At 45.2% G+C, this 23,605-nt stretch overlaps 1 protein-coding gene across 2 annotated transcripts in view; it reads right to left on the bottom strand.

Annotated features, from left to right (window-relative positions):
• Nucleotides 1–6,226, bottom strand: part of ALKAL1 (ALK and LTK ligand 1) — a 718,899-nt gene extending 712,673 nt beyond the window's left edge. Inside the window, exons 1-2 of one of the 2 annotated variants that reach the window (XM_086966954.1) lie at nucleotides 6,141–6,226; nucleotides 4,232–4,518 (exon numbers count right to left, since the gene is read on the bottom strand). In XM_086966954.1, the coding sequence (XP_086823080.1) occupies nucleotides 4,232–4,502 (271 nt within the window). In that variant the 5' untranslated portion in view covers nucleotides 4,503–4,518; nucleotides 6,141–6,226. Of the gene's footprint in view, nucleotides 1–4,231; nucleotides 4,742–6,140 lie in introns of those variants that run through there. The other variant, XM_086966953.1, reaches the window with a different exon arrangement.
• Between the last annotated feature and the right edge of the window lie 17,379 nt (nucleotides 6,227–23,605).

The following is a 23,605-nucleotide window of genomic DNA, read 5'->3' on the forward strand; positions in this document are numbered from 1 at the left end:
ACACCTTTGGAGTGTGCAGGGCAGAATGGGGTGGGTGGGGAGTAGAACTAGCTGCACTAGCTTTCAACCTATGCAGCCTATGCACTTGTCAGTGAGACAAACACAAGACCCAGGGCCCGCATATTCTCATCATGGACCAGAAAGCTTCTGAGAGTCAACACAACAGAAGGGGGTGGAAAGAACCGAAATCACCTCAGTGCTGGCTCCCTCAAAATGGAGCATCCTTATTTTGTATTTGTCTCGGTTGTGTCACTATCGGCCCTCTTTATATTTTGGAACTGATATCTCTAAGTTTGTATACGAGTGCAAGCACATCATTCATTTATTGCAGCGACTATGTTTCAAATACTTCTTTCATTCCATCGGAGGGTGTCTATAGAGGTGCTCCATCAGCACAATAGAATCCTGGGCGAATGCTGGTGCTTGTAGGTAGTAAATTATGTTGCCACTGGTCTGAGAGCAGTGCACATCTCGATGAGCACAGTACTTACGGCCTGAGGGCTTTTTTCTGTAGTTTTTACATAGTGGGATCTTGGACCAAGGGCTTTTGCAGCGCTTTAAGCTCCAAATACGTTGCATCAGGTCACGTTTTATTTTGTAAACACGATGAGATTAAGTGATTTGCCCATAATAGCTGGATGTTGAACAAAGCCGGGGCTCGAACCTGGCTCCTTGGTCCCAAAGTATGTAATAAGACATCCCCTCAGTTAAGTACAACTGTTAAGATTCTAACCTTGAAAAAATGTAACAAGCACTTTGTGTACAGTTACATCCTCTGGTAGCACTCCGGGGTTGCTGCTGGTTGGTTTGCAGCGTCTATGGGTGCCAACATCTCATCGTGGATGTGGCAGGAACTTTGGGCTTCTACTGTGGTGGTGACTGGAAGTTTACCTGTACATCTATTGTGGTGTCTGGCAGTACCTTCTGATGTTACTGTGGTTTTCACCAGCATTCTTGAGCTTCTAGTGTCTTGCTTATCAGCATTCCTTGGCCTTTTCTGAGGTGATTGGCAGTGCTCCTACACTTGCCCTGTTTGACAGCTTGCTTTTGCTGCCCAGGGTGGTTGGCAGTGTGAGTGGGTTTCTACTGATGTGTCAGACTGGACATCTGGAAATCTCTCTGATGTTCTGCTGCACACCTTCCTTCTGCTAAAACCAGTACCTTTGGCAGCTGTGTAAGTAGCAAAACTCTGGTGTTTGAATGCACCCTTGAACTGCTACTGTGGTGGTTGGCAGAGCCGGCTTGAGGGTGATACAACCGGTGCCACTGCTGACTTCAGGGAGCGCCGTGTTGGCAGGTTTATTTTGGGTTTAAAAGCACATGCTGCAGTGTTCTTTGCCTCCAGCAATTTCCAGGCAACAATAAAATAGTCAAGATTATCCCCCACCCACCACCCCCACCCCCGCAATTTATGTTCTTCCTGGAGAGAGAGAGGTTTTCACTGATCATAAAATAGCACAGAGGGTAAATATGCCTGCTGCAATGAACGTGTATTATGCAGATCACAAAGTGCTTATAATGTAAAAAGGTCAGTGGGTTACTGCTTTTCTAAGAGACATCCCTTTGTTACTTTCAGTTTATAAGTGAGAATCCCAATATAGAACAGTGAATTATTAACTGTCATCAAAGAACTGCATGCACACTGCAAAGTATACACTAAGGCATAGATTAGTGTTGCAAAAAAGGTTTATTTAGCTAAAAATCGATTCCTATTATTAGAGGGGAACCCCCAACTATGGCGGTCCATTTTCAATTCTGAATTGGTGCTTCTCCAGACGAAGCACTCTTAAATCATACTGCCTTGCAGTTTGGATGACGTCACTCCCACACCTTGCAGTCCTCTGGCTTATGTAACATTTGTTATACGCTGATTTGCATAGGTGATTGATTGTCTCTGTGTATTGTGTGTCATGCAAAGTGCTCTGACGCCCTACACTTGTATGAGTGGAACTCTGTAACTAATTAAATGCATCTGAAAGAGAGTGGTTATTGAGTCTTGAGGGGCACTGTTGAAAGGTGCTGGTGGGGGAATCCGTGGGGGAGGTGGTCACCACCTTCACCAGGAAAGTGAGCCCCAACAAATATTGTGGCACCCTGGTGTTTGGTACCACTCCTGGGCTAACATTGAGATGGCTGCCCTACTAATTCTAACTGCTGTGTTTGGCAGTAGCATATGAATGCTTTTTGTATTGCTTTTGGGCATCCCTAAGATTCCTTTGCTGTGACTGGTGGCGACTACGGGCTTTGACCACTGTGGTATGGAAAAGCGCCTGTCACCGCTAATGTGGTGTTTGACACCACCCCACACCAGCCCTAGGCTTGTATAGCGATGACTGGCGCTTCCCAAGCTTCTGCTGTGGGATTTGGCAGCACACTGTTGGCGCTGTAACAACTCAGTTTATGCTCTGAGGATTTGCATCTCCCCTATACTTCGAGGAGGAGTTTGGAAGCTCGTCTGGGTTCCTGGCGTGAAGTTCGGCCGCCAGCACCGCTGCGCGCCCACTGTAAAGTTCTGGGTGGGCTGTCGCACCTCAGGGCGACGAGTCCCACCCTCCCTGTTATCTGGTAAAGCTTGCGCCTCTGACTGGATCGCCGCTCACCCCTCGTGAGGTAACATTTGCCTCAGCAGCGCCGCTGCGCGCCCACTGTAAAGTTCTGGACAAGCAGCGGTTCCACCCTGCCTGTCATCCGGTGGAGCCCGGTTCCTGAAGCGCATCTGACTGGATCTCCGCTCCCCCCTCGTGAGGTAGCATTCGCCTCCGCAGCACCGCGCGCATCCACTCCGGCTCTGCGTCACTCCAGCCGCGTGCCACGCGCGGGAAGCTTCAGCCCTCAGAGGCGTCTTATCTCTTCTGGGGAAGAGCATGAGAAGAACTGTCTGTAACGAAGCGGCGCTGTATGTGCCCGGGACTCGACGGAAATTCCCGGGTGTTCCCTGCGCTGGGCCCAAGCCCCCTGCTCCCCATCTGCGAGATTAGACAACCACGTGCTTCAGACCTCGTGAGGGAGCCACATCCTGTCAGCAGTGGGTATCCAAACTTCTGCTCGTGAAGCAGGGCGCTCACTGTAGACACGAGCAAGTGCAGGTGCTCACTGTCTGACGGTGCCGGGCAATTAAATCACTGCTTTCTTCCACAGAAATAAATCCCTCCAGTAAATGTCACCGGCCATGTGACACTCCGCCTCATTTAGCACAGAATCTGCTGTAGGTGTGATCAGATAACCACAGATACTGGGCTACTACCCAGGGCTTTCAGTGGGATGAAAAAAAGGAGGGGCGTGGCCAATGTAATAAAGGGAGTGGCTTCAAAACACATTCACTAAAAGTCTGTGTTTAGCATAGCTTGCCACCCGACTGTTATTTTGCTGCTTCTGTCATTGCATCCAGATGTATAGGATAACAAGTAAGATTGCACCTGCAACAAGCTAGAACGATTGGCGTTGTCAAACGTTTTTAGTTGAATATAATATTTAAGTACCAGCTAGGGCTTCACTGTATATAACATTGAAAATGCTTGAGTTCTGACACGATGACTCTGAAAGAACTACAAGGAGTATCTTTAAAGTTTCATCACAGGCTGTGAAGGGTGGTCCTGCTGCAAAGTTCAGATTATTTTTTCTCCCTGAGAGCAAAAATGGAAAGCCCGCTAGGGACCCGTCCGGCACCGGCAGGACTCGCCCCAATTAAAGCCCTGCTACTACCTTTCTTTCACTTTTAGGAAGTGTCCTCCCCGCCCCCACCCCCCCCCCCCCCTCCTCCCCCCTCCTCCCCCCCTGTGCTGTCAGTCCGGTGCGCGGGCTATGCTGCCATCTCTCCAACCATCGCTCAAGTCACGACAGACTACAGCCGTGGAGCTCACGTAGCAGGCGCAAAAACTTTCTGCGCTGCGCACTCTCGAACGCATTGTGTTATCTGCGGCCGTTCGCTCGTTGCGCACGCACACTGAGGGGGCTCACAGGTCTAACCCTCTTAGCAGCCAGCGGCACCGGGATCAAGCCGCTTGAGTCATCCTTTCAAGACTGACGACATGTCAGCTCAGTCTGGATTATCGGTTTTGCGCCTCTTCTCGAAGATAATCTATCGTTCGGCATTTAAAATGAGCGCCCTTCGTTCGGCATTTAAAATGAGCACCCACAGTGGGGACACATTTCTATGATATAATGGAAACCCAAAATACCACCCCCCCCTCCCCCCAGCAGTTCATGAAAAGTAACTTGTAACAGCACTTACCGACGGCCCTTCGGTTGTTCTGCCTCAGGATGGGCTCAGCCAGCTCCGTGGGCCGGACCCGGTGCTGCTGCTCAGGTGTCTCTCGTCCGCTGTAGCGCCTCGAAGCCGCTCTGCCGTTGCCGCGCTCCCCCTTCACGCGCTTGATGAGCTTCAGCAGATCCCTCTTCTGGTCCTGTAGCTCCTCTTCCCTGCTCGGGGTGCCCTGCGCCGGGGTGGGTAGCAGCAGCAGGAGGATGGCCAGCAGAGAGGGCCATTTCCTTGCACCCAGCATTCCTCTCCCTGTTTTCCTGGGAAAGAGGCGAGAGAGCGCAAGTTATTGGCGAGCTAGCTGATGGCCATGCCAGCCCCCAGCCCTCTCCTCATTCTTGGGGGCCAGCCGACCCCTGTCCTGAACAGAACTGGATCTGAGAATAAACAGTGAGTCAAGGGTGCTGCCGGGAGCAGAATGTCGGCGCCTCCGTTGATGCGGGAAGAAATGAGTTTTCACACTGTGTAAGTCTCCTAAATCAAAACTCCCTCTCGCCTCTCCTCTGAGTCCATCAAATGGGAGCCTCTATTTTATTAAAGGCTGTAGTGGCCTGCCAGGGACTGGCCGCGCCTGATTGACTGGGCGCACTCTCCACCCACAGGACTGCCGCTGCCTCCCACCCCAGCGAAACCAGAGCCCCCGGGCAGAGAGCGCTCGGATTAGAAAAGGTATTACGGGCGGCAGTGATAACAAGCCGGGCTTTGTCTGGGTGTGTTCGCAGCATCCCTCTTTTCTCTTTGCCAAGCAGTAAAGTTGACGGCTGTTTCCTCTGCACACCCAGAAAGCTGCAATTCAAAGCCGCTCATCCCGCCCTGACACCCTAAACTCCGCTCCGAGTTAACACCTGGAGCTGCCTGAGCCACAAATCACGGGCTTTCTCGCCTCAGGCAGATGCTGATAACATATCTACAGTAATGAGGCTTGATTTCACAATTTAAAAAAAACAGAATGCAAATGTTTCACTTACAGTACTCCTATGGCTTGTACGGTTACCTTTCTGGTATCTATTTTAAGTACCCCTGAGTCAGGTTTCACAGTGTAAGCATTTCTACAGATTTTTTGAGAGAATTGAATCTGAGCCCAAACATTAATTTCTTCTTTAGTTCTTTCTTCATTCCATTATTGTTCTCTTCCCCCCTTCCGTTCTCCTCTTCTCCCTTTCCACGCCCTTTCTTTCTTCCTTCCTTTCTCTTTTCTCTCATTTTTCACCCCTCAGTTCTTAACTCCTTCGCTTAAACAATCCTTCCTTCCTTCCTTCCTTCCTTCCTTCCTTCCTTCCTTCCTTCCTTCCTTCCTTCCTTCCTTCCTTCCTTCCTTCCTTCCTTCCTTCCTTCCTTCCTTCCTTCCTTCCCTCCCCACTTTGCCCTTTCTCTCCCTCCTCCCAGCCATTTCAGTCCTTTCATTTCCTCAATTCTTTCTTCATTTCTTCACGTCTTCCCTTTTTCTCCGGCGCTTCATCTCATCATCTCCTTTCTTTAATAAACGCCTCCACCCACCTTCTCATCCTCCCTCATCCACTCAACTACTTACAATCCGCTCATTTTTCTTTTTTCTTTTCTCCTTAATCATTATTCGGCATCTTTTCCTAACTTCCTTCTGCCCTTCCTTCCATCTATATTCTCCCTCATTAATCGTCTGTGCTTCCTCCCTTCGTTTCTCTTCCCCTCCCACTCTTCCACCTCTTCCTTCCCCTACTCAATGCTTTCTTTCTTTCTTCCTTCCTTCATCCATATTCCTCATCTTTACTTTCACTCATCGCTCCCCTCTTCATTCTTCCCCTTCCCCCTCCCGGTACTCCCAACACCATCCCTAACAGCCTGCTCTCTTTTCAGGCTTCCCTCTGCCGTTGGCTCTCTGACCGCCGAAGCTAATGGAACGCACCTTAATGAATGGATGATCCGATGAGGAACTTTTGTTACTTCTGCTGATAATCCGCGAAACTTTCTAGGCCGGTCGCCAGAGGCAGCGGATGCTCCGGTCCCTCCAGTCGGCACACAGGACGTGCTGCTCGGCCAATTGGTGCGCTGCGCTTCGCAGTCCACGCACTTGTCGTATATATATGTTCACCTCGAGCGAGAGTGTAAGACTATCGACTTTAGGTGGGTGGCAAGCGGTGAAGACATCTTTGGTAATTCACTCTTCGACTCACCCTTGCTCTCACCGGCACCCCCTCCCCTATTCCCGGTGGATGGCAATTGAGAGCCGTCAATTAGAGCGGCTCGCGTCTATTGGTGAGATGTGATTTCCCTGCAGATCAGGTGCGCTGTGGTAGCACAGTAACCGGCTCCGAGGGGGTAGTCCCTTGCCAGGCATCAGCCTCCCCTGCAATGCCACTCATGCCTTCATGTCAGTTATTAAAGCGATCAGAATACTAGGCATCAATACCGGCGTGGAGTGGGCGAGCCACCGAGGTGACAGGATGCAGGCCACAGACCAGCTAGCAGTGAGAATTCGTCTCTTTTCCACCTACCGGACAGATAAAAAGCGTGTCCGCCTGCATCTTCCGTCATTTGCGAGGACACAACGGTCATTTGCAACAAGAAAGTACCGTTTAACCTGCGCAAGCTCTGCGACACGCACACCTGCCAAATCACACGGTGGTGCCACCGTTTGACACACATATCAGCTCCCATCACACGGTATCCCGACGAGCAGCCGATATCACACAGTGACAAGGAAACGAGTTGACTGTAAACAGTGTGTTTTCAGGTCGTTTTCCGAGGCTTTGGATTTCCGAGGTCCATTCAGGGGAGTGAAAACACCCGAGGACACGCACCAGCCTCAGCATGCTTTTTTTGTTGTTTTTTTTGAAGGGTGTTGGGATTCAAAAGTGCCTCGTAGGCACTTCTCGGCACGAGGCCCACCCCTTCAAGGCCCCACCCCTCCTCACACGTGAGATTGTTGTTCAAGTTGGCAGGTATGGACACGTCTGTCTTGTGATGGAGATGTCATCGGACCGGAAGTGGTGACCCGCGCAGATCCTACAAATGAGGCCTTGACAGGAGTGCAGTGACAAGCAGACAGTATCCGACACGTGAAGGGTAGATAGGCTGTTCATTGGAAACTGACAGCAGTCAGGTAACGCCCCAGGTCGAGTTCATGAAAGAGGATGCCTCATTTACAGATTTGAAACTACGATGATTCGCGGATACTGAGTGGCTACCGTCAAAATAAAAGAGTAGCCCCAATTTATTTAAAATGTGAGCGTGATATATTGTAGAGAAAGAAATATTCCCCCGGTAAACAAATAAAAGAGGTCACCTCAAAATCATGCTAATTAGCCTTTGTCTATGAGGATGCTGTTGGGTTGATGGATAAGGTACGCTTAAAGCAAGGATTGCGTAACAATAAACAAAGGACAAACGCAGACGTCTCTAATGATCATGTTGCCCCTGGCTTTAAAATGTTTTATTTGATGTAATCGATAAACAAACTTTGCAAAAGAGACTTCATTTTTTAGTTACTCAGATCACAAGCTAATCTATGTTATTAAAAAACATAAATATTCCGTCAAAAATGTGAAGGAAATTCATCACTTTGATTAGCATCTAATAAAAGCCATGGAGCGTCCCAAGTTGTGGTGAGCGATGCAAGCCCTCATGAATGGTGATCTCATGACCTCACACATGACAACAGTCACGCAGCCATTCCTGTCACCAAACAATTCCCTTAATGTAATGCCACTCTTGACTCTGAGAGCTTTGTGTTAGGTTTTTTTTGCATCAGGACCTCATTTTAGAGAACTGAATTTCTATACATATTCTTACAATGAAAATGCCGAAGGTTGTGAACAGTGCCCCATATTCTGAAGTTATCTCCCAACAAGACTTTGCTACTCATGTGTAGTATTCAAAACCAGCCAAAGATATTCTTGCAAAAATACTATTAACTAACAACGCCTTCCATGACAATTTATAATTCACACCTCAGAATTATGTTTTATTATGTTGCTGACTGTTAATTGATGTGTGTAACCTTTGTTTTCTTTCATATTCGTTTCTTTCTTAGTCTTTTAATCCTGTTTATCACCACCTTGTAAAGCACTCTGCCGTCTTTGTATAGGGTCACGACAGCACTTTATAAAAACATGACACAAGTAAATATGTATAAAGCATCATTCCTATGCCCCGTATATATATATATTTTTCAGTTCCATGTCAAAGTTCATTATTATAATTTTACTTCCAGGTCTAAGGTATTAGTCAGTTAATTTGCAAACTGGGCTCTGTAGCTAGCCCAATTTTGGTTATTTTTTACCCGTTTACCAGTCCTCCATTCTGGGATGGGTGAAGTGATGCCCCTAAACAGGAGGGGAAGACATAATAACCCCATGAAAACATGATATTATCAACACTTTAATGTAGTGAGATAGATATTTGAAAGTGACAAGTTCTTCCCTTAAGCATTTTTACAACCGTGAGGTATGTTTACTAGAGTTTTGCTCTCACCCTGTGTGACAGAACAAAATGAAAAAAAAAGCAAGGCATCTATTTACAGTACGTTAAAATGGCCCATGAGAACATAAGTGTTAGACCTGACATCATCATCATCATCACAATCAAACTTTATTCAGCTTTTTTGTAAAAAACCATCAAAGTACACAAAGGATAAAACATTGTCAAATTACAGTTTAAAAATATAAAAACTGATACATTATCAATGGGCATATTAAAAAGAACACTAAAAAGATGGCAAGCCGAACAAACATCAGAATACATTAAGAAACGGCTAAGGGCCATGCTTCCTGAAGAAATGAGGGGAACGTTCCTAAAATGCACAATGAATAGGTACACATTTTGCAGAACAATTAATAATATGGTGCAGTCTTTTATAATAATTTCTGGCGGATTACCAGAAGGAAAATAAAAAGCAACTGACAGAAAAAACTATCAGTTCAGATACGTCTGATTTTAAAATTCTGTACGAAACCTGATACTGCCTAAGTCCTAGATTAAGGCAGATTGGACTTATCCACCTCCTGCGTATCTGCTGGTATTTAGGGCAACAAAAACAAGATATGTTTTTTAGTTTCTTTGACAGTAGTGCAGGAAGGACATCAATCCAATACTAAGCCAGACGCCTCCTTACTAGGACATTTTAGGAGCAGATTGCCATATCGGAATCTCATATATAGACTTCTTGCAAGGGGGAGAGATCAGATCCAGAAAGGGTTCAAATTGTGGAAGTGACTTTAAAGCTAAAAATATAGATGTTAACTGACCAATGGTCAAATTGTTAGCATAGTTAACGGCCACCACCTCCCAATATCTGGCTTTTAATCTCAGTAAATCATCTCTTGTAGCCCTATCCGGATGTTCCCTCAGGTCCTTCATACTCAATATCTTGCAGCCGTCTGAAATGTGTTCAAACCATGGTAAACTTTTTGCACCATTGATCATCATAACCTCCAGAAGGGAATTTCAATAATCGATAAGTTGGGGGTTATCCATAGGCGCAGCCAGTAGGTTAATTGTTTCAGAGCAGCCAGATCCCCAATTCTCTTCAGCCCAAGATCACTGAAGAGGGGAATCAGAGGAGTTATAATCGTTAACGAGATGAGAGATCTAACAAAGATGTTTTCACATGTTATCAGCTTATTGGCATTGGGATAGCCCCAGATCTCGGCTCCATATAGGGCTCCACTTTGGGCTTTTGCACAATAGATTTCCAGTGCTGGGGATAGGGGTTGAGTGTAAGATTGTTTATTAAATTTTAATATAGATTTAGACCTTTGGCATCAGATTAGGTAACTCTTATTTAGCTGGGGATCCCAATTGAGTGACTCACTCAAACCTATTCCTACGTAATTAACATTTTTTACCCGCTCAAGGGGCTCGTGTGTAATCTTGATCTCCCGAAGGCCTTCCCAAACTTTCCCAAACACTATATATTTTGTGTGGAGGTGTTGAGGTTCTGTGATTCTGAACCCGTTTCATAAAGGTCGTCGTATCGGGACGATTTTGGTAATAGCGAACCGCAACTGACCAGTGCGGCAAGTACGAGTGTTTTCGTCATGTTCGAGTGATGGATTCAGTATGAAATTAAGGATTTCGTTCTGAACCTTCGGGTTCCATTTTGTGTACGGCAGCCATTTTGTGGTTGCCCTCTCATATACCGATGACTTCTGCCGAACGAGTCCTTGGGACACGTACACCTTTAGCTGACTTCTGTGTGACGTGAGTGAGCTGACTCTGTTGCCCGAAGCTAACTTGCTGAGCCAGTTCCTGGTCCGGCAGCTGGTCAAGATAGAGATCAAAGAGCAGGACATTGCTGAGTTTATGGTACCCACACTCACCCTTCTATCTTGCTTCTCATTTGTTTCTGTTCCTTCTTTTATGGCCTGTTTATGGTTTGGGTTGTGGTCCTTTTATTATGGGTTTGTCCGGCCTGTCCGAGCAAGAATGTTGGGCCTTCCCGTGTAATTGATGGTGGCCTGGACGACTGAAAAGTGGGCTTGTCGTTATGTGATACCTTTTGCAATGTCATCTGTGATTGGATAGTTTGTAAATAATTGGTGCTAGTCAGGAATGTGATTCTTAGCATAAAAGACGATGTCTCGCAATACGAAAATTGTGCAGTCTCTAGCGAACCACCCGTGTCGTGCTTCGTAGACTTCTGTTCCTGGTTGCAGCCAATAAATTTGATATTTGACGCCACCAAGAAGTATCCTGTGTCTCTGTATGCCAAGACAGGTGAACTCGAAGACATCAGGCGTTTCCCCTGGCGCCGCTGGGTTCTAAAACCCGGTTCTTCAGTTGGCGCCCCACGTGGGTTGACTTCAGTGGTACCGGTCCAAATCTGAAGATCGTGAGGAGCTTCGTGTGAAAATTCTGGAGGAAGGCCTACCACTTCATCGACCCCTGTATGTCGTCGTGGTCTGAAAGTCTTTGCTGCGAGGTTCCCCGCTTTCCAATGACTACGAAGGACTGCTGCCCTGACTGTCGCCCTGTCTTGGACCCCCTTTGATGATTTGTAGAGCGAGACGATAGACGGGTCTTCTGGTGACGTCATCGATATTCCAGTTAAGTATGAGTGGAGCGTCTCCCAGTCCTTACTTTTTGGGTATCCCTTGGGATCTTTTGATTTGGTACTTGCAAGCTCCAAAGCCGAGGGACTCGTGTATTTGCGAGACTATCGAGTATGATAATCCCTTGAAGTTTGAAGCTAGACTAGTGAGCGAAGCTGCCTGGTCTTAGCAGACTTTGAAAGATATTTTGTTGTGGTTGTAATAGGGATTCCCGATTGGAGGATTCGTGTCCGATACCTCCGGTTGGAACTCCGACCTATGAGCTCTATTTAAAACATGGTGTGGGCCCCATTACGTATAATGAAGTATGGGTAAGATACACCAGAAAGGATGGTGTTTTAAAATGGCCCCAACATGGTAGCTATGACACGGAGATTTTAGATAATTTGGAAGTTAAACTGTTTAAGAAGAAAGCCCGGCCGGCGATGTTTGACTCTTTCCGCCTCTGGCGAAAGGAAGCCAAACAGAAAGGAATTAAACTAGCGAAGAAAAATAAAAGAGAGAAGGGTATATCGATAATGCAGGCTGCTGTACAGTTTAAAGATAATGAGGAAGAACAAGCGAGTGAGCAGTTGCACAGGCAACGTAAGATAGCTATCGATAAATGTTATCCAACTTTGTCACTTCTTCAGCAAGGTGCAACGAAGGAACTTGAGAAAGATCCTTTGATGTCACATTTGTTGAGTTCTCCACCCCCTTATGTGCAGAGCGCTACAGCACCTCCGCAACCTTTAGTTGCGCAACCTCCAGTTGCTTTGCCTCCTGTTATTGCACAACCGCCAGCTCCTCTTCAGTTGGCTCCTATTCCTCTGGTGCAGCCTTCTCAAGGGCCACCGACTTTGCCTCCTATTCCGCCTCCAGTTCCTATGACTTTGTCTCCTGTATTTTTTACTTCCTCTGATTCTCCTTCTGGTACTACTTCTAAGTATACTTCGTCTCATTCTGTTTTTCACCTTGTTCTTGCGACAGCTTCTCCTTCTGTTCGACAGAGAATGACCAATACTGTTACTGGTCTTTTGTCCCCTTTCTTTGGGTCATTGAGTATGACCCCTGTTTCGGCGCGTAAACAGTTGTGTAGCCAAATGCCTGGTCCCGAAGAGCGGGAAGTATTGGATCATTTAGCGCGTAAATGGGTTACTAATTCTTCGAGATATGATTTAGAGTCTGTTATGGATGTCTTCCGTCAGTGGGAAGCACCAAAGCAGAGGTATGTTTTTGACATGATGTGTACTTTCCTTCATGAAGAATGGGAAGATGGTGATTTGGGACAGACTCCTTCTGAGTTGTTCCGTGTACAGTCCGAGTTTGCGAAAGGTACGATTGTGGGTCTCCATGTTGAAAGAGCAGTTGCGACACTGCTTTCGTTTAGGAGCGAGTCTCCTTCTCAGCCATTGTTTGAGCCTGATTCTTTTGTTAGGAGAAGGGTGCGACAATATCCAATGAGAGAGGTTCCTCCGGTGTGGAAAGAGGCAGTTCAGGCTGATGCTAATGCTGGTATTGCTGCTGTGGATGCTCATTTGCAGCGTGTTTGGGTACATGTTCTGTGGAAGCGAGCTGAAGTCTTGGCTCTTAAGCAGACTTTAGCTGACCCCCGTAAAAATCCAGCAGGGTAATATAAAGAGTTATCGTAGACAGCAGACACATGTATTATGAATCTAGCCGATATAGACATGTTGTTTGGGAATGTGGTTCCTCAGCCCTTATGAAACCTGAGCCTCTAGTTGCAGAACTTCCTGTTAGGATCATTAATTATATGAAGACTTTGATGCCCGGTATGCGAGTGAATTGGGATAAATTGTCTGCGTGCAAGCAGAAGAAAGATGAAAGTGTGTCGGATTTCTTCACTAGGTTCGAAGAGACGTTTATCAACCATAGTGGTCAAGACATGAGTACGGAAGGTGGCAAACGGTTGTTCGTAGATAGGTTTGTGCATAACTTGCTTCCCGAGTTGTGTACAAAGTTGAAGGATTCAGAGAGTTCGTGGGCTGTTTCTTCGTCGGCGCAGATATTGGCTACTGCACAGTATTACGAGAATAGAGATAAGGATGAGAAAGAGAAAGTGGATAGAAAGACTAAAGATTTGAAGACGAAGGTTCTTTTGCAGCAAGCGTATCCGCCTCGTAATAATCAACGCGATTATCAGCAACCTCAGCAGTTTCAGAGAAACTCACAAAGGTTCGAGTCTTCTCAACCGCGTTTTTCTGTAGGCCCTAATCAATGTGCGTATTGCAAAGAAGAAGGTCACTTCAAGAATAGTTGTCCGGTTTTGTTACAGAGTACGAATGGTGCTTCTGGTGTGAGAGGTCGAGGTGTTCAGCAAGCTCCTAGAGGTAGGGGACGTGGTGCGTTCCCCCAGAATTAGCGTTCCTTTCCTCCACAGAATTCTATGAATTGTTTTGATCAACAGAATGGTGTGTCTGGTAGGACGACTCAGTACTATGCTGACGACTACTATGTCGAAGGTGAGAATGTTGACGGTAATGATTGCTAGGACAGCCATAGACAAAGAGAGGGAGTTGTGTCAGTTCCAGTAGATCAGAGTAGACCTTATGTTGAGGTGATTACAACAGGTGTGTCAGAGCCTTTTCTTTTGGATACTGGTGCGACGAAGAGTTCTATCATGCACTTTAAACTCCCTGGCGCACCTTTGTCTAGCTTGACGAATGTTTCCGTAGGTTTTTTTGGCGCCCCAGTTTGTAATCCGGTTTCTAGTCTTTTGTCTCTTTCTGTTGGATCTTGTAAATTTGAAGCACCCCTCATTCTAGTGACAGGTTGTGGTGAGAATTTGTTGGGACTAGATCTGTTGAAAAGATTGTATGCGACGCTACATTGTTCTCCTTCAGGAGTACAGCTTACATTGGGTAAGAGAGTGATCTCTCCGATGTATTTGTCTAAAGACCGACTTCCATTGGAATTACGTTCTCTCCCTGATACTCTTTGGGCTACTGGTCCTAATGATGTGGGTCTTTTGGAGATTCCACCATATGTTGTGACGTTGAAAGCAAATGTTAGATTGCCACGTATTCCTCAATATCGGATCTCTAGTGATGGTGAAAGAGCGCTTCTAGCGATCATCTATGACCTGATCGATAAGGGTGTGATTGAAGAAACGAGAGGTAATGTGTGCAATAGTCCGGTTTTGCCTGTTCTGAAGCGTACTGATTCTTCGCAACCGCCCGTGTATAGGTTTGTGATCGATCTTCGCGAAGTGAATAAGATTGTAGTTCCGCAATTTCCTGTTGTTCCAGATATTACTGCTTTGTTGACTATGATTCCTGCTTCTGCTACCTGGTTTTCGGTGATTGATTTGAAGAATGCTTTCTTCAGCATCCCGATTGCTGAGGAGAGTAGAGATATTTTTGGCTTCTCTTTAGGAGGCTGAAGTTTCCGGTTTAAACGCGCTCCTTAAGGCTATTGTGAGAGTCCTTCGATCTATAGTCAGGCTTAGAAAACACAGCTTGATACGATTGTCTTACCTGATGGTGCTGCTCTTATTCAGTATGTTGACGAATTGTTAGTTGCTGCTGATAATGAGGAGATTTGTAAAGAAGCTACTTTGTCGTTGTTGCGTCATTTGTCTGACTTCCATCAGAAAGTGTCTCTTTCGAAGTTGCAGTATTGTCGACAAGAAGTGACCTACTTAGGTCATCTCTTATCGAAGGAGGGAAGAAAATTGACCCCAGAAAGAATTCAAGCAATTGCGAGAATGAGTGTGCCAACCACGCAGAGAGAAGTGCGTGCCTTTCTGGGTATTACTTCATACTGTAGGCAATGGATTCCAAATTATTCGCTCCTTGCGAAACCTTTGTTAGCTCTTACAGTTAAGGATACTCTGAATCCTAGTCCTTGGACTGACGAATGCCAGAAGAGTTTTTCTGAATTGCGTGATGCGTTCTGTTCGGCTCCTGTGTTGGGTACTCCCGACTACAGCAAGCCTTTTACACTCTGTGTTCACGAGAGAGAGGGATGTGCATTGTCAGTTCTTACACAGCAGTTCGGCGATAAACAACGTTCATGTGCATATTTCTTGTCGACTTTGAATCCGGTAGCTAGAGCCTTGCCGAGTTGTTTGAGAGCTACAGCGGTAGCAGCTGTTTCTATCCGACAGTCTGCTGGTTTGGTGATGGCTAATACGTTGATTGTGATGGTTCCACATGAAGTGGATACCTTGTTGAACAGGACCAAGACACAGCACTTAACTAGTGCTAGGTTGTCAGGTTATGAGTAGACACTCTTAGCGAGTCATGTGCATATAAAGAGATGTAACACGTTGAATCCAGCTACGTTGTTGCAGATTTCTGTAGAGAAAGATGTCTTTGAACAGCATGATTGCTTTCTTAGGACAGAAGAGGAAACAAAAGGGAGAATAGACCTTAGGGACACTCCTCTTCCAAAGTGTGATGGTACCTTATTGGTAGATGGTTCATGCTTCAAGCTTCCGAATGGTGATACGACTGCGGCATATGCTGTTAAGACTTTGCATACGATTGTTGAAGCTGCATGTATCCCACATAATTCAGCTCAAGCAGCAGAGTTGATTGCATTAACAAGAGCATGTGTGTTGTCGAAAGGGAAACGAGTAACTGTGTATAACAGTCAGTATGCGTTTGGTGTGGCTCATAGTTTTGGTCGCTTGTGGAAGGAACGTGGGTTCCTCACGTCTCATGGAACTAAGATTCACCATGGTCAGTTGGTGAATGAACTTCTTGAGTCGCTTACGTTACCGATGCAAGTTGCGATCGTGAAATGCAGTGCACACAAGAAGGTTACCGATGACGTTGGTCGTGGTAATGCGTTTGCAGATGAAGTTGCGAAAGATGTGGCGAAAGATGTGATGAGTCGAATGTATGTTGCGGGTCCGGCAAGATGGGTTCCGGATAGAGGTATGTGTGAAGATACGATAGAGAGTGTGAAGTCAATTCAAGCTGAAGCTACAGACAAAGAATTGAGTGTTTGGAGAGAGAGTATGGGTAAATTGGATTCGAACGGTTGTTGGATTGAGTTGTCAGAGCATCAACAATGGTTGTTACCTGATGCGTACGTGCTTGCAGTGGTTACGATGGCTCATGGAATGGCTCATATTAGTGCCAAAGGGATTTGTAAGTTGTTGGCTCCAGTATGGCAAAATGCTGCAGAGAACGTGGTTAAGAATTGTATGGTTTGTCTGATGTATAATCCTGGTAAGGGAACTTCAACTCCAGCTGGTCATTTTGCGCCTCCAACATTTCCGTTCGAGGTTTTGCAAGTAAATTTCATTCATATGGAGAGGTGTAACAACCTGAAGTACGTCCTCGTGGTTGTTTGTGCCTTTTCGAGATGGGTAGAAGCATATCCCCTGAAAGATAATACTGCTCTGTCCACAGCTAAAGCCTTGATTAAGGAATTTTTCCCTAGGTATGGTTTGCCGAGAATGGTCTGGAGTGACAATGGGAGTGAATTTGTGGGTCAAGTGATGAAGAGAGTATGTGATGGATTAAGTATTCAACAGAAATTTCACGCTGCAAATCATCCCCAATCAGCTGGTTTAGTTGAGTGCTATAATGGCACCAGGAAGCTGAAGTTAGCCAAGATTCAGGCGAGCTCTGGTCTCCAATGGCCCGATGCTTTGCCATTAGCACTTTTGTCAACTAGGATGACAGTACATTCTCGAGTGGGACTTAGTCCCTATGAAATTGTTTTTGGTCACCCGGTAAATATATGGGGAGTGCCGAGGCCGACGAAATTTAGCTAAATCGAACATCCTGTATTGCTTGACTATCTGTATGATTTGACGGCTAAATTGCGTGCCTTACACCAACAGGTTCACAAAACACTGCCCCAAGCATCTGAAGATCCAGGACACACCATCAATCCTGGTTCGTGGGTCCTGGTCAAGAATTTTCAGCGGACAAAGAACGATCAGTCCCGCTGGACCGAACCTTACTTGGTGTTATTATCAACGCGATCTGCGGTGCGAGTGCACGGGAAAAAGAACTGGATCCACGGCGTACATTGTAAGAGAGCTCCTTTGCCTCTGCCGTACGACCGGTGGGTCCAGAAAGGTATTGCCAATTCAGAAAGTGAGACGTGCCTCGTTTTGTGCCGTTCAGCAATGCATGTTTAATTGGGACAAGTTCTGAGCATGAGAACGACGATATTCTGCAAGAAGCTGTGCCTCTATCAGTTTGCTTGGACACTTCTGAACCTGAACTTTTGTTACGTGAACAGACATTGCCTGGTAAAGGCCGCTATAATTTATGACCGAGAGTCGATGGACTAATAAAGCAATAAAGTCTTTCCTTTGCTTTTTTTTTAAACTAAGCTCTCCCATCTGAGAAACTGTTTTGACTGATTTTTTGTTTTTCGAACTGCCATCCGGGTTCAGCTGTAGGGTGGCGGTATAAAGACTCAGAGCGTATGGCCATGTAGACACAAGGTCGACGGTTCTGGTTTGTTTTAGGGTGTTCCCTGGAACATTCAGAGGTTCACTGAGCGAATCGAACCAACTGCCGCGAACAGCACGGTTAGAGGATGGAGTTTTTCGAGATGGAGAGACCTGTTGAAGAAATGAACTTTAAGAGAAAAATTTGCAAAATTATGAGTAGAAAATGTTTCTTAATAATGTGCCTTCTGATGCTACTTAGCATAATGATGTTCTTGGTGGGATATATTACTTTCTCTTTTCAGGTGACGTTTGCACCCACTACACAACCCATATTTTCTTCTAGTGTGTCTTCGCATTCTTTTAACCCTTTTTCTGAACATGAGTCTACTAGGAGATTGGAATTTATTAATAACTCATTTGTTCAACTTTTGCACCAACACCAGCTAGTAGTGAACACGACTGACTGTTGGGTGTGTGGCCTTATGCCTCATACTACAGATAAAGGTATTCCTTACCTGGTCCTGCCTTTCAGCTGCAATGGTTCTGTGTGGGCATACAGAACGATGTTCATCTATGCTCGTGAAGTTTACCCCCTGCGTTCTGTGAAAGACAATCCAAAGAATAGTGCTCTAGTCAAGGGTATAGTAGATATGATTAGAGGAATTGAGACACTAGCGTATATTGGATGGAACGTGACTGGATATGGTGTTAGTCTGAGTGGAAACCAGCGAGCAAAAAGATTGTCTCCGATTTGGATCGTACCCCATTGTGGTCATTTTTGTCTGCAAGGCAATGGCAAGAATCCGAGAGCTCAGTTAGGGAAGAGTATTTGCACTGAGACGTATGTTTTTGCATCCCAGACTTCCCCATCGTTTTTAGCAGCCAAGGGTACCTATTTTGTCTGTTACGATAGAGCATATACATGGTTGCCCCCTGATTTCTCGGGCACATGCTATGTCTCGTTCCTGTTGCCTCCCACGTTTACAGTTGCGGCGGATTACCATAAGACGAGGGTCGTTAGAGGTGTCTTCAGTAAGGAAGATACTGCTGGACAAGAATTGGGAGATTTTCTGAAGGGTTTTCTATTGTTAACAGCAGGAACATACGGCAATTGACGAGAGTGGTTGAGTCCACCGTAGTTGAGACTGCCGGTGCCCTCAGTAATTTGACTGCTGAGCTCCAGTCGGATCGCCTTATGACTCTTCAGAACAGAGTTGCCTTAGATGTCATACTTGCAGATAGAGGAGGGGTATGTAAATTGATTCAATCGAGCAGCTGCGTTTTCATTCCAGACAACGCTTGGACAGTGTACCAAGCCATTTCCAAGCTACATAAGATCTCCGAGTCTATACATGTGGACGAAGGAGATTGGTCGTTAATGGGATGGTTTTGGAGATTGTTATCCACTTGGGGATGGAAGATTCTGATGATCATTGGGATGGTTTTAGCTATCCTTTTCCTGTTCTGTCTTTGTGTACAGTGTGCTCCTGCTATGTGTGGCCTTTGTGCTACTTCGTGAGCGACCTGTCCAGAGAGAGCTACTAAGTAATAGGATGATGCCACAGCAACATCTTGATGATCTGATGAATATAGACCTGGATTCAGACTGACATGAGTTTAGGTTATTGCTTATGTAAGGGCAAAAGGAGGGTCTGAGGTTCTGTGATTCTGAACCCATTTGATAAAGGTCGTCGTATCGTAACGATTTTGGTAATAGCGAACCGCAAATGACGAGTGCGGCAAGTACGAGTGTTTTCGTCATGTTCGAGTGATGGATTCACTATGAAATTAGGGATTTCATTCTGAACCTTCGGGTTCCATTTTGGGTACGGCAGCCATTTTGTGGTTGCCCTCACATAGGCCGATGACTTCGGCCGAACGAGTCCTGGGTACACGTACACCTTTAGCTGACTTCTGTGTGACCTGAGTGAGCTGACTCCGTTGCCCGAAGCTAACTTGCTGAGCCAGTTCCTGGTACGGCAGCTGGTCAAGATAGAGATCAAAGACCAGGACATTGCTGAGTTTATGGTACATGCACTCACCCTTCTATCTTGCTTCTCATTTGTTTTTGTTCCTTCTTTTATGGCCTGTTTATGGTTTGGGTTGTGGTCCTTTTATTATGGGTTTGTCTGGCCTGTCCGAGCAAGAATGTTGGGCCTTCCCGTGTAATTGATGGTGGGCTGGACGACTGAAAAGTGAGCTTGTCGTTATGTGATACCTTTTGCAATGTCATCTGTGATTGGATAGTTTGTAAATAATTGGTGCTAGTCAGGAATGTGATTCTTAGCATAAAAGACGATGTCTCGCAATACGAAAATTGTGCAGTCTCTAGCGAACCACCTGTGTCGTGCTTTGTAGACTTCTGTTCCTGGTTGCAGCCAATAAATTTGATCTTTGACACCACCAAGAAGTATCCCGTGTCTCTATATGCCAAGACAGGTGAACTCGAAGACATCAGGCGTTTCCCCTGGCGCCGCTGGGTTCTAAAACCCGGTTCGTCAGTGTTGAGTTCCAATCTCCGATCTCTACAAAATTCAAAAAATCTATCCAATAATATTTGCAAACCCATTGGAGTCTTAGATATTAATAAGGAGTCATCTGCAAAGAGCAGGATAGGGACTTTTCCCCCGTTCAGGCAGGGTGCATCATTCTCGCCAACCATTAAGTGACTCACCACATCATTGATGAACAGGTAAAACAGCTTGGGGGCTAAAACGCACCCTTGTTGAACCCCATGCTGTATTGATATCTTCTCAGTTAGTTCACCATTTTTCCCCCATCTAACTTGGGCATAATTATCCATGTGTAGTCGTGCTATCACTGCAACCAGATCCGAGGGGCACCTAGATCAAGCATAATCTTCCATAACAAGTTACACGGTACCAGATCAAATGCGGATCACAGATCCACGAATGCTACATAAAGGTTCTGCTTCCTAAGTAGCACATATTTCCAGGTTAGTAAGGTGAATCTGAAAGCTTGATCACATATACTTATTTTGGAACGAAACTCCTCCTGGTATGTTGACAATATTGTGTTGTCATCCATCCAACCTTGTAATTTATCTAGGACCTTCCTGGAGTAAATCTTTTATGAATTGTCTATCAGGCTGATGGGTCTGTAATTGGAGGGGATAGCAGTGTCGCCCTTTTGTAGATGGTAATTATCTCGATCCCCCTCCAAGTTTCTGGAATGTCCCCACCAGCCAGTATACTGTTAGACAAAAGATTTATGTACGGGGCACATATCATTGGTTCTGATTTGTACGAATCGCCTGGGATCACATCGGGGTCTTGGGCTTTTCCCTCCTTGAGTCTGCTGATTGCTGACAGGGTGTCTTCCAGGCTGAAGACCAGAGATTGGTTATTAGCATTCGCCACAGAGGTAGTGATAGATAGGGTGCTTTTGGCTCAATCGGTATTTGAACTGCCGTGAACCTCTATCCCAGAATATAGTTTTGGGAAATGGTTCATCCCGGTCTCCGGTTGTATGTGATAGCTGAGATTGAAAGTATTCTCCTTACTCCCCTTTAGACCTGACATCCTTGGCGTGGTTTTCCCCCCTCAAACATTTTTCCTTCAGACATTGTGTTTTGCTGACTTAATTTTTGCTGGCCTTAGGACTCCGCACACTTTACCACTGCTAACCAATGCTAAAGGGCTTGTGCTCTCTACTTTAAATATGTTGGATTGGCTTATACACAATCAGCATTTTTAATGTACATGTAAATCTCTAGTAAAGTGGTACAACATGTACCCAGGGCCTGTAAATTAAGTGCTGCTAGTAGATGTGCAAAACAAAAGGGGATAGGTCCATAAACACGTGATGGGGGCTAGACTCTTTATGGAATATATAACACAAATTGCCCGAACCACAAAATCTCTACAAGCTTATTAGGAGGGTGGCCATCTCTTGTGAGAAAACTTTGATCACACCTGCGGCGTGCTGTTATTTTTGAGCAGGTAGATGCCAGGACATGTTTCCTGTCTATTTCACGCTTATAATCTGTTTGAATGGTCATACTTTTGGCTACAAGCGCTTACACTCGCTTTTTGTTTTTTTCGCTAACACAGGACGGCAAATTGAGAGCACATTTCCAAAAATTAAAAAGGGAATAGAAATACATCAATAAGGTAGGCGAAAAGATTCCTACCTTTCCTGGTATTTTAATAATGCATGCACTATGCAAACATTGCAATCAACAGCCCCACCACTAAAACATTTTTCACTATTGTTTTAGAAGCCTACCTTCATGGTGGTGGATTATATATAAGAACGCCGGTTGGCGGCAGTCGACAATAGCAAGGTATGCTTTATGTAGCACTGGGTGACGCCTTAGTATTGAAACCACAAGCTGGTTAGATTCACCAAGGCAAAAAAAATTCTTAAAATTTCTTGTAGGTTTTCCTGCCGGGCCACGTTTAGAAATATTTGGTTTGAAATCCTTTACGCCTTAATGCCCTGCTCTACTTAAAACCAAGTTTGGTATGTAGCAATTTTCTTTCTCAACCCAGTGCCTTAAAAGAAGTTCGGTTTTGAGAGTGATGAGTAAAATATTTTCTTTGCATCTCACAGATACAAAGAATAAAACAGCCCTAATGAGAAATCAGCGACAATGTGCCTGATCTCGAAACGTGTCAGCTCTTTCATAGGGTGGAATAAAATGTCATCTCCACGATACTAGGACCGGCTGGTCCAGTATTGATTTGTTTAAGAGCCATTCATTTGCTTATAATTCCCCCATGATTAGTTTTTCCTATTTTTCTCATTTTTTGATTGTAATGTTTGTTCTAATGTTGTTTGTGATGTATTCTTAGTTTTGTGTAATGTTTGATGCAAGAAATTTTCTTTTTGTACTGTGTAAAGAATCTATGGTTCATGTATTTACAAAGTATATATAGGTGTGTAAATATTTAATGTATTGTTGTTTTCTGTCATATAGCTTGTCATAACTTGAAAAAGATAATAAACATTGACACTAAATAGGATGTCGAGGGGGATCACAATAAATTGATCTTTCCCTCCTAATAAGCTTGTAGAGATTTTGTGGTTCGGGCAATTTGTGTTATATATGCTAGTAGATGTGCAGCACTGATTGTGCCAGACACCTAAGTAGAACTTTATACATGTCTCAGACCTGCCATCGCAGCCTGTGTGTCTGTGATGTTTTACACTGCCTTTTCAACCTGGCAAAGTTCATCCTTTTGCCAGGCACAAACCTTTCCTTTTAATACATATGTCACATCTAGGTAATGCCCTGGACAACCCAGGGCGCAGGGTGCAGTGTATTTAAAAAAGTAGGACATGTATGTTTTAGTTTTACATATCCTGGTAGTGAAAACACCTAATTTGTATTCACTACTGCATGTCCTATGTCTCCCGTAGAGTAACATTGGAGTTCCCATATTACATTTTACAAGTGTAACTTCCAAATGTTAGCAGGTGCCCAGCTCAGTTTGGTGTTTCTGGAAGGGAAATTTAAAATCCAAACTTATTGTGAAATCCAATTTTAAAATACAATTATGAAAGTGCCAGTTTTAGAAAGTTGGTATTTTCTTTCCGATTTAAAATTACAGTTCGGAAAATGCCACTTATGGAAAGCTGGAATTTTCTTGCCATAGCCATTTTGTGCCTTCGCACATGATTGGGTATAGTTGACTGTTGGGTATTGTGTATTTCTCCTTGACAGCCACACAGAATGAGGAGTTTAGGGGTACCTGGATGTGCCATCACTGGCAGGATGGGAGGGAGTAGCTAGGCCCATCCCCACTTACGATTAAGTAGGCTGTGTCCAGTTGCCACACAAAGGGGATGCATACTCCCTGTTGTACGTCTAGGGCCAGGAAGACCGGACACTTGTTCATTTCAAAAGCATGCCTTTGGAAAATTCTCCCCACTTCAAAGTCACAACTGGGTATAAATACTGGATCTCAGACACCAGCTCTTCAGTAAACT

The sequence above is a fragment of the Lissotriton vulgaris genome, chromosome 4_1 (genome assembly GCF_964263255.1).
Source record: "Lissotriton vulgaris chromosome 4_1, aLisVul1.2, whole genome shotgun sequence".
Lineage (NCBI taxonomy): Eukaryota > Metazoa > Chordata > Amphibia > Caudata > Salamandridae > Lissotriton > Lissotriton vulgaris.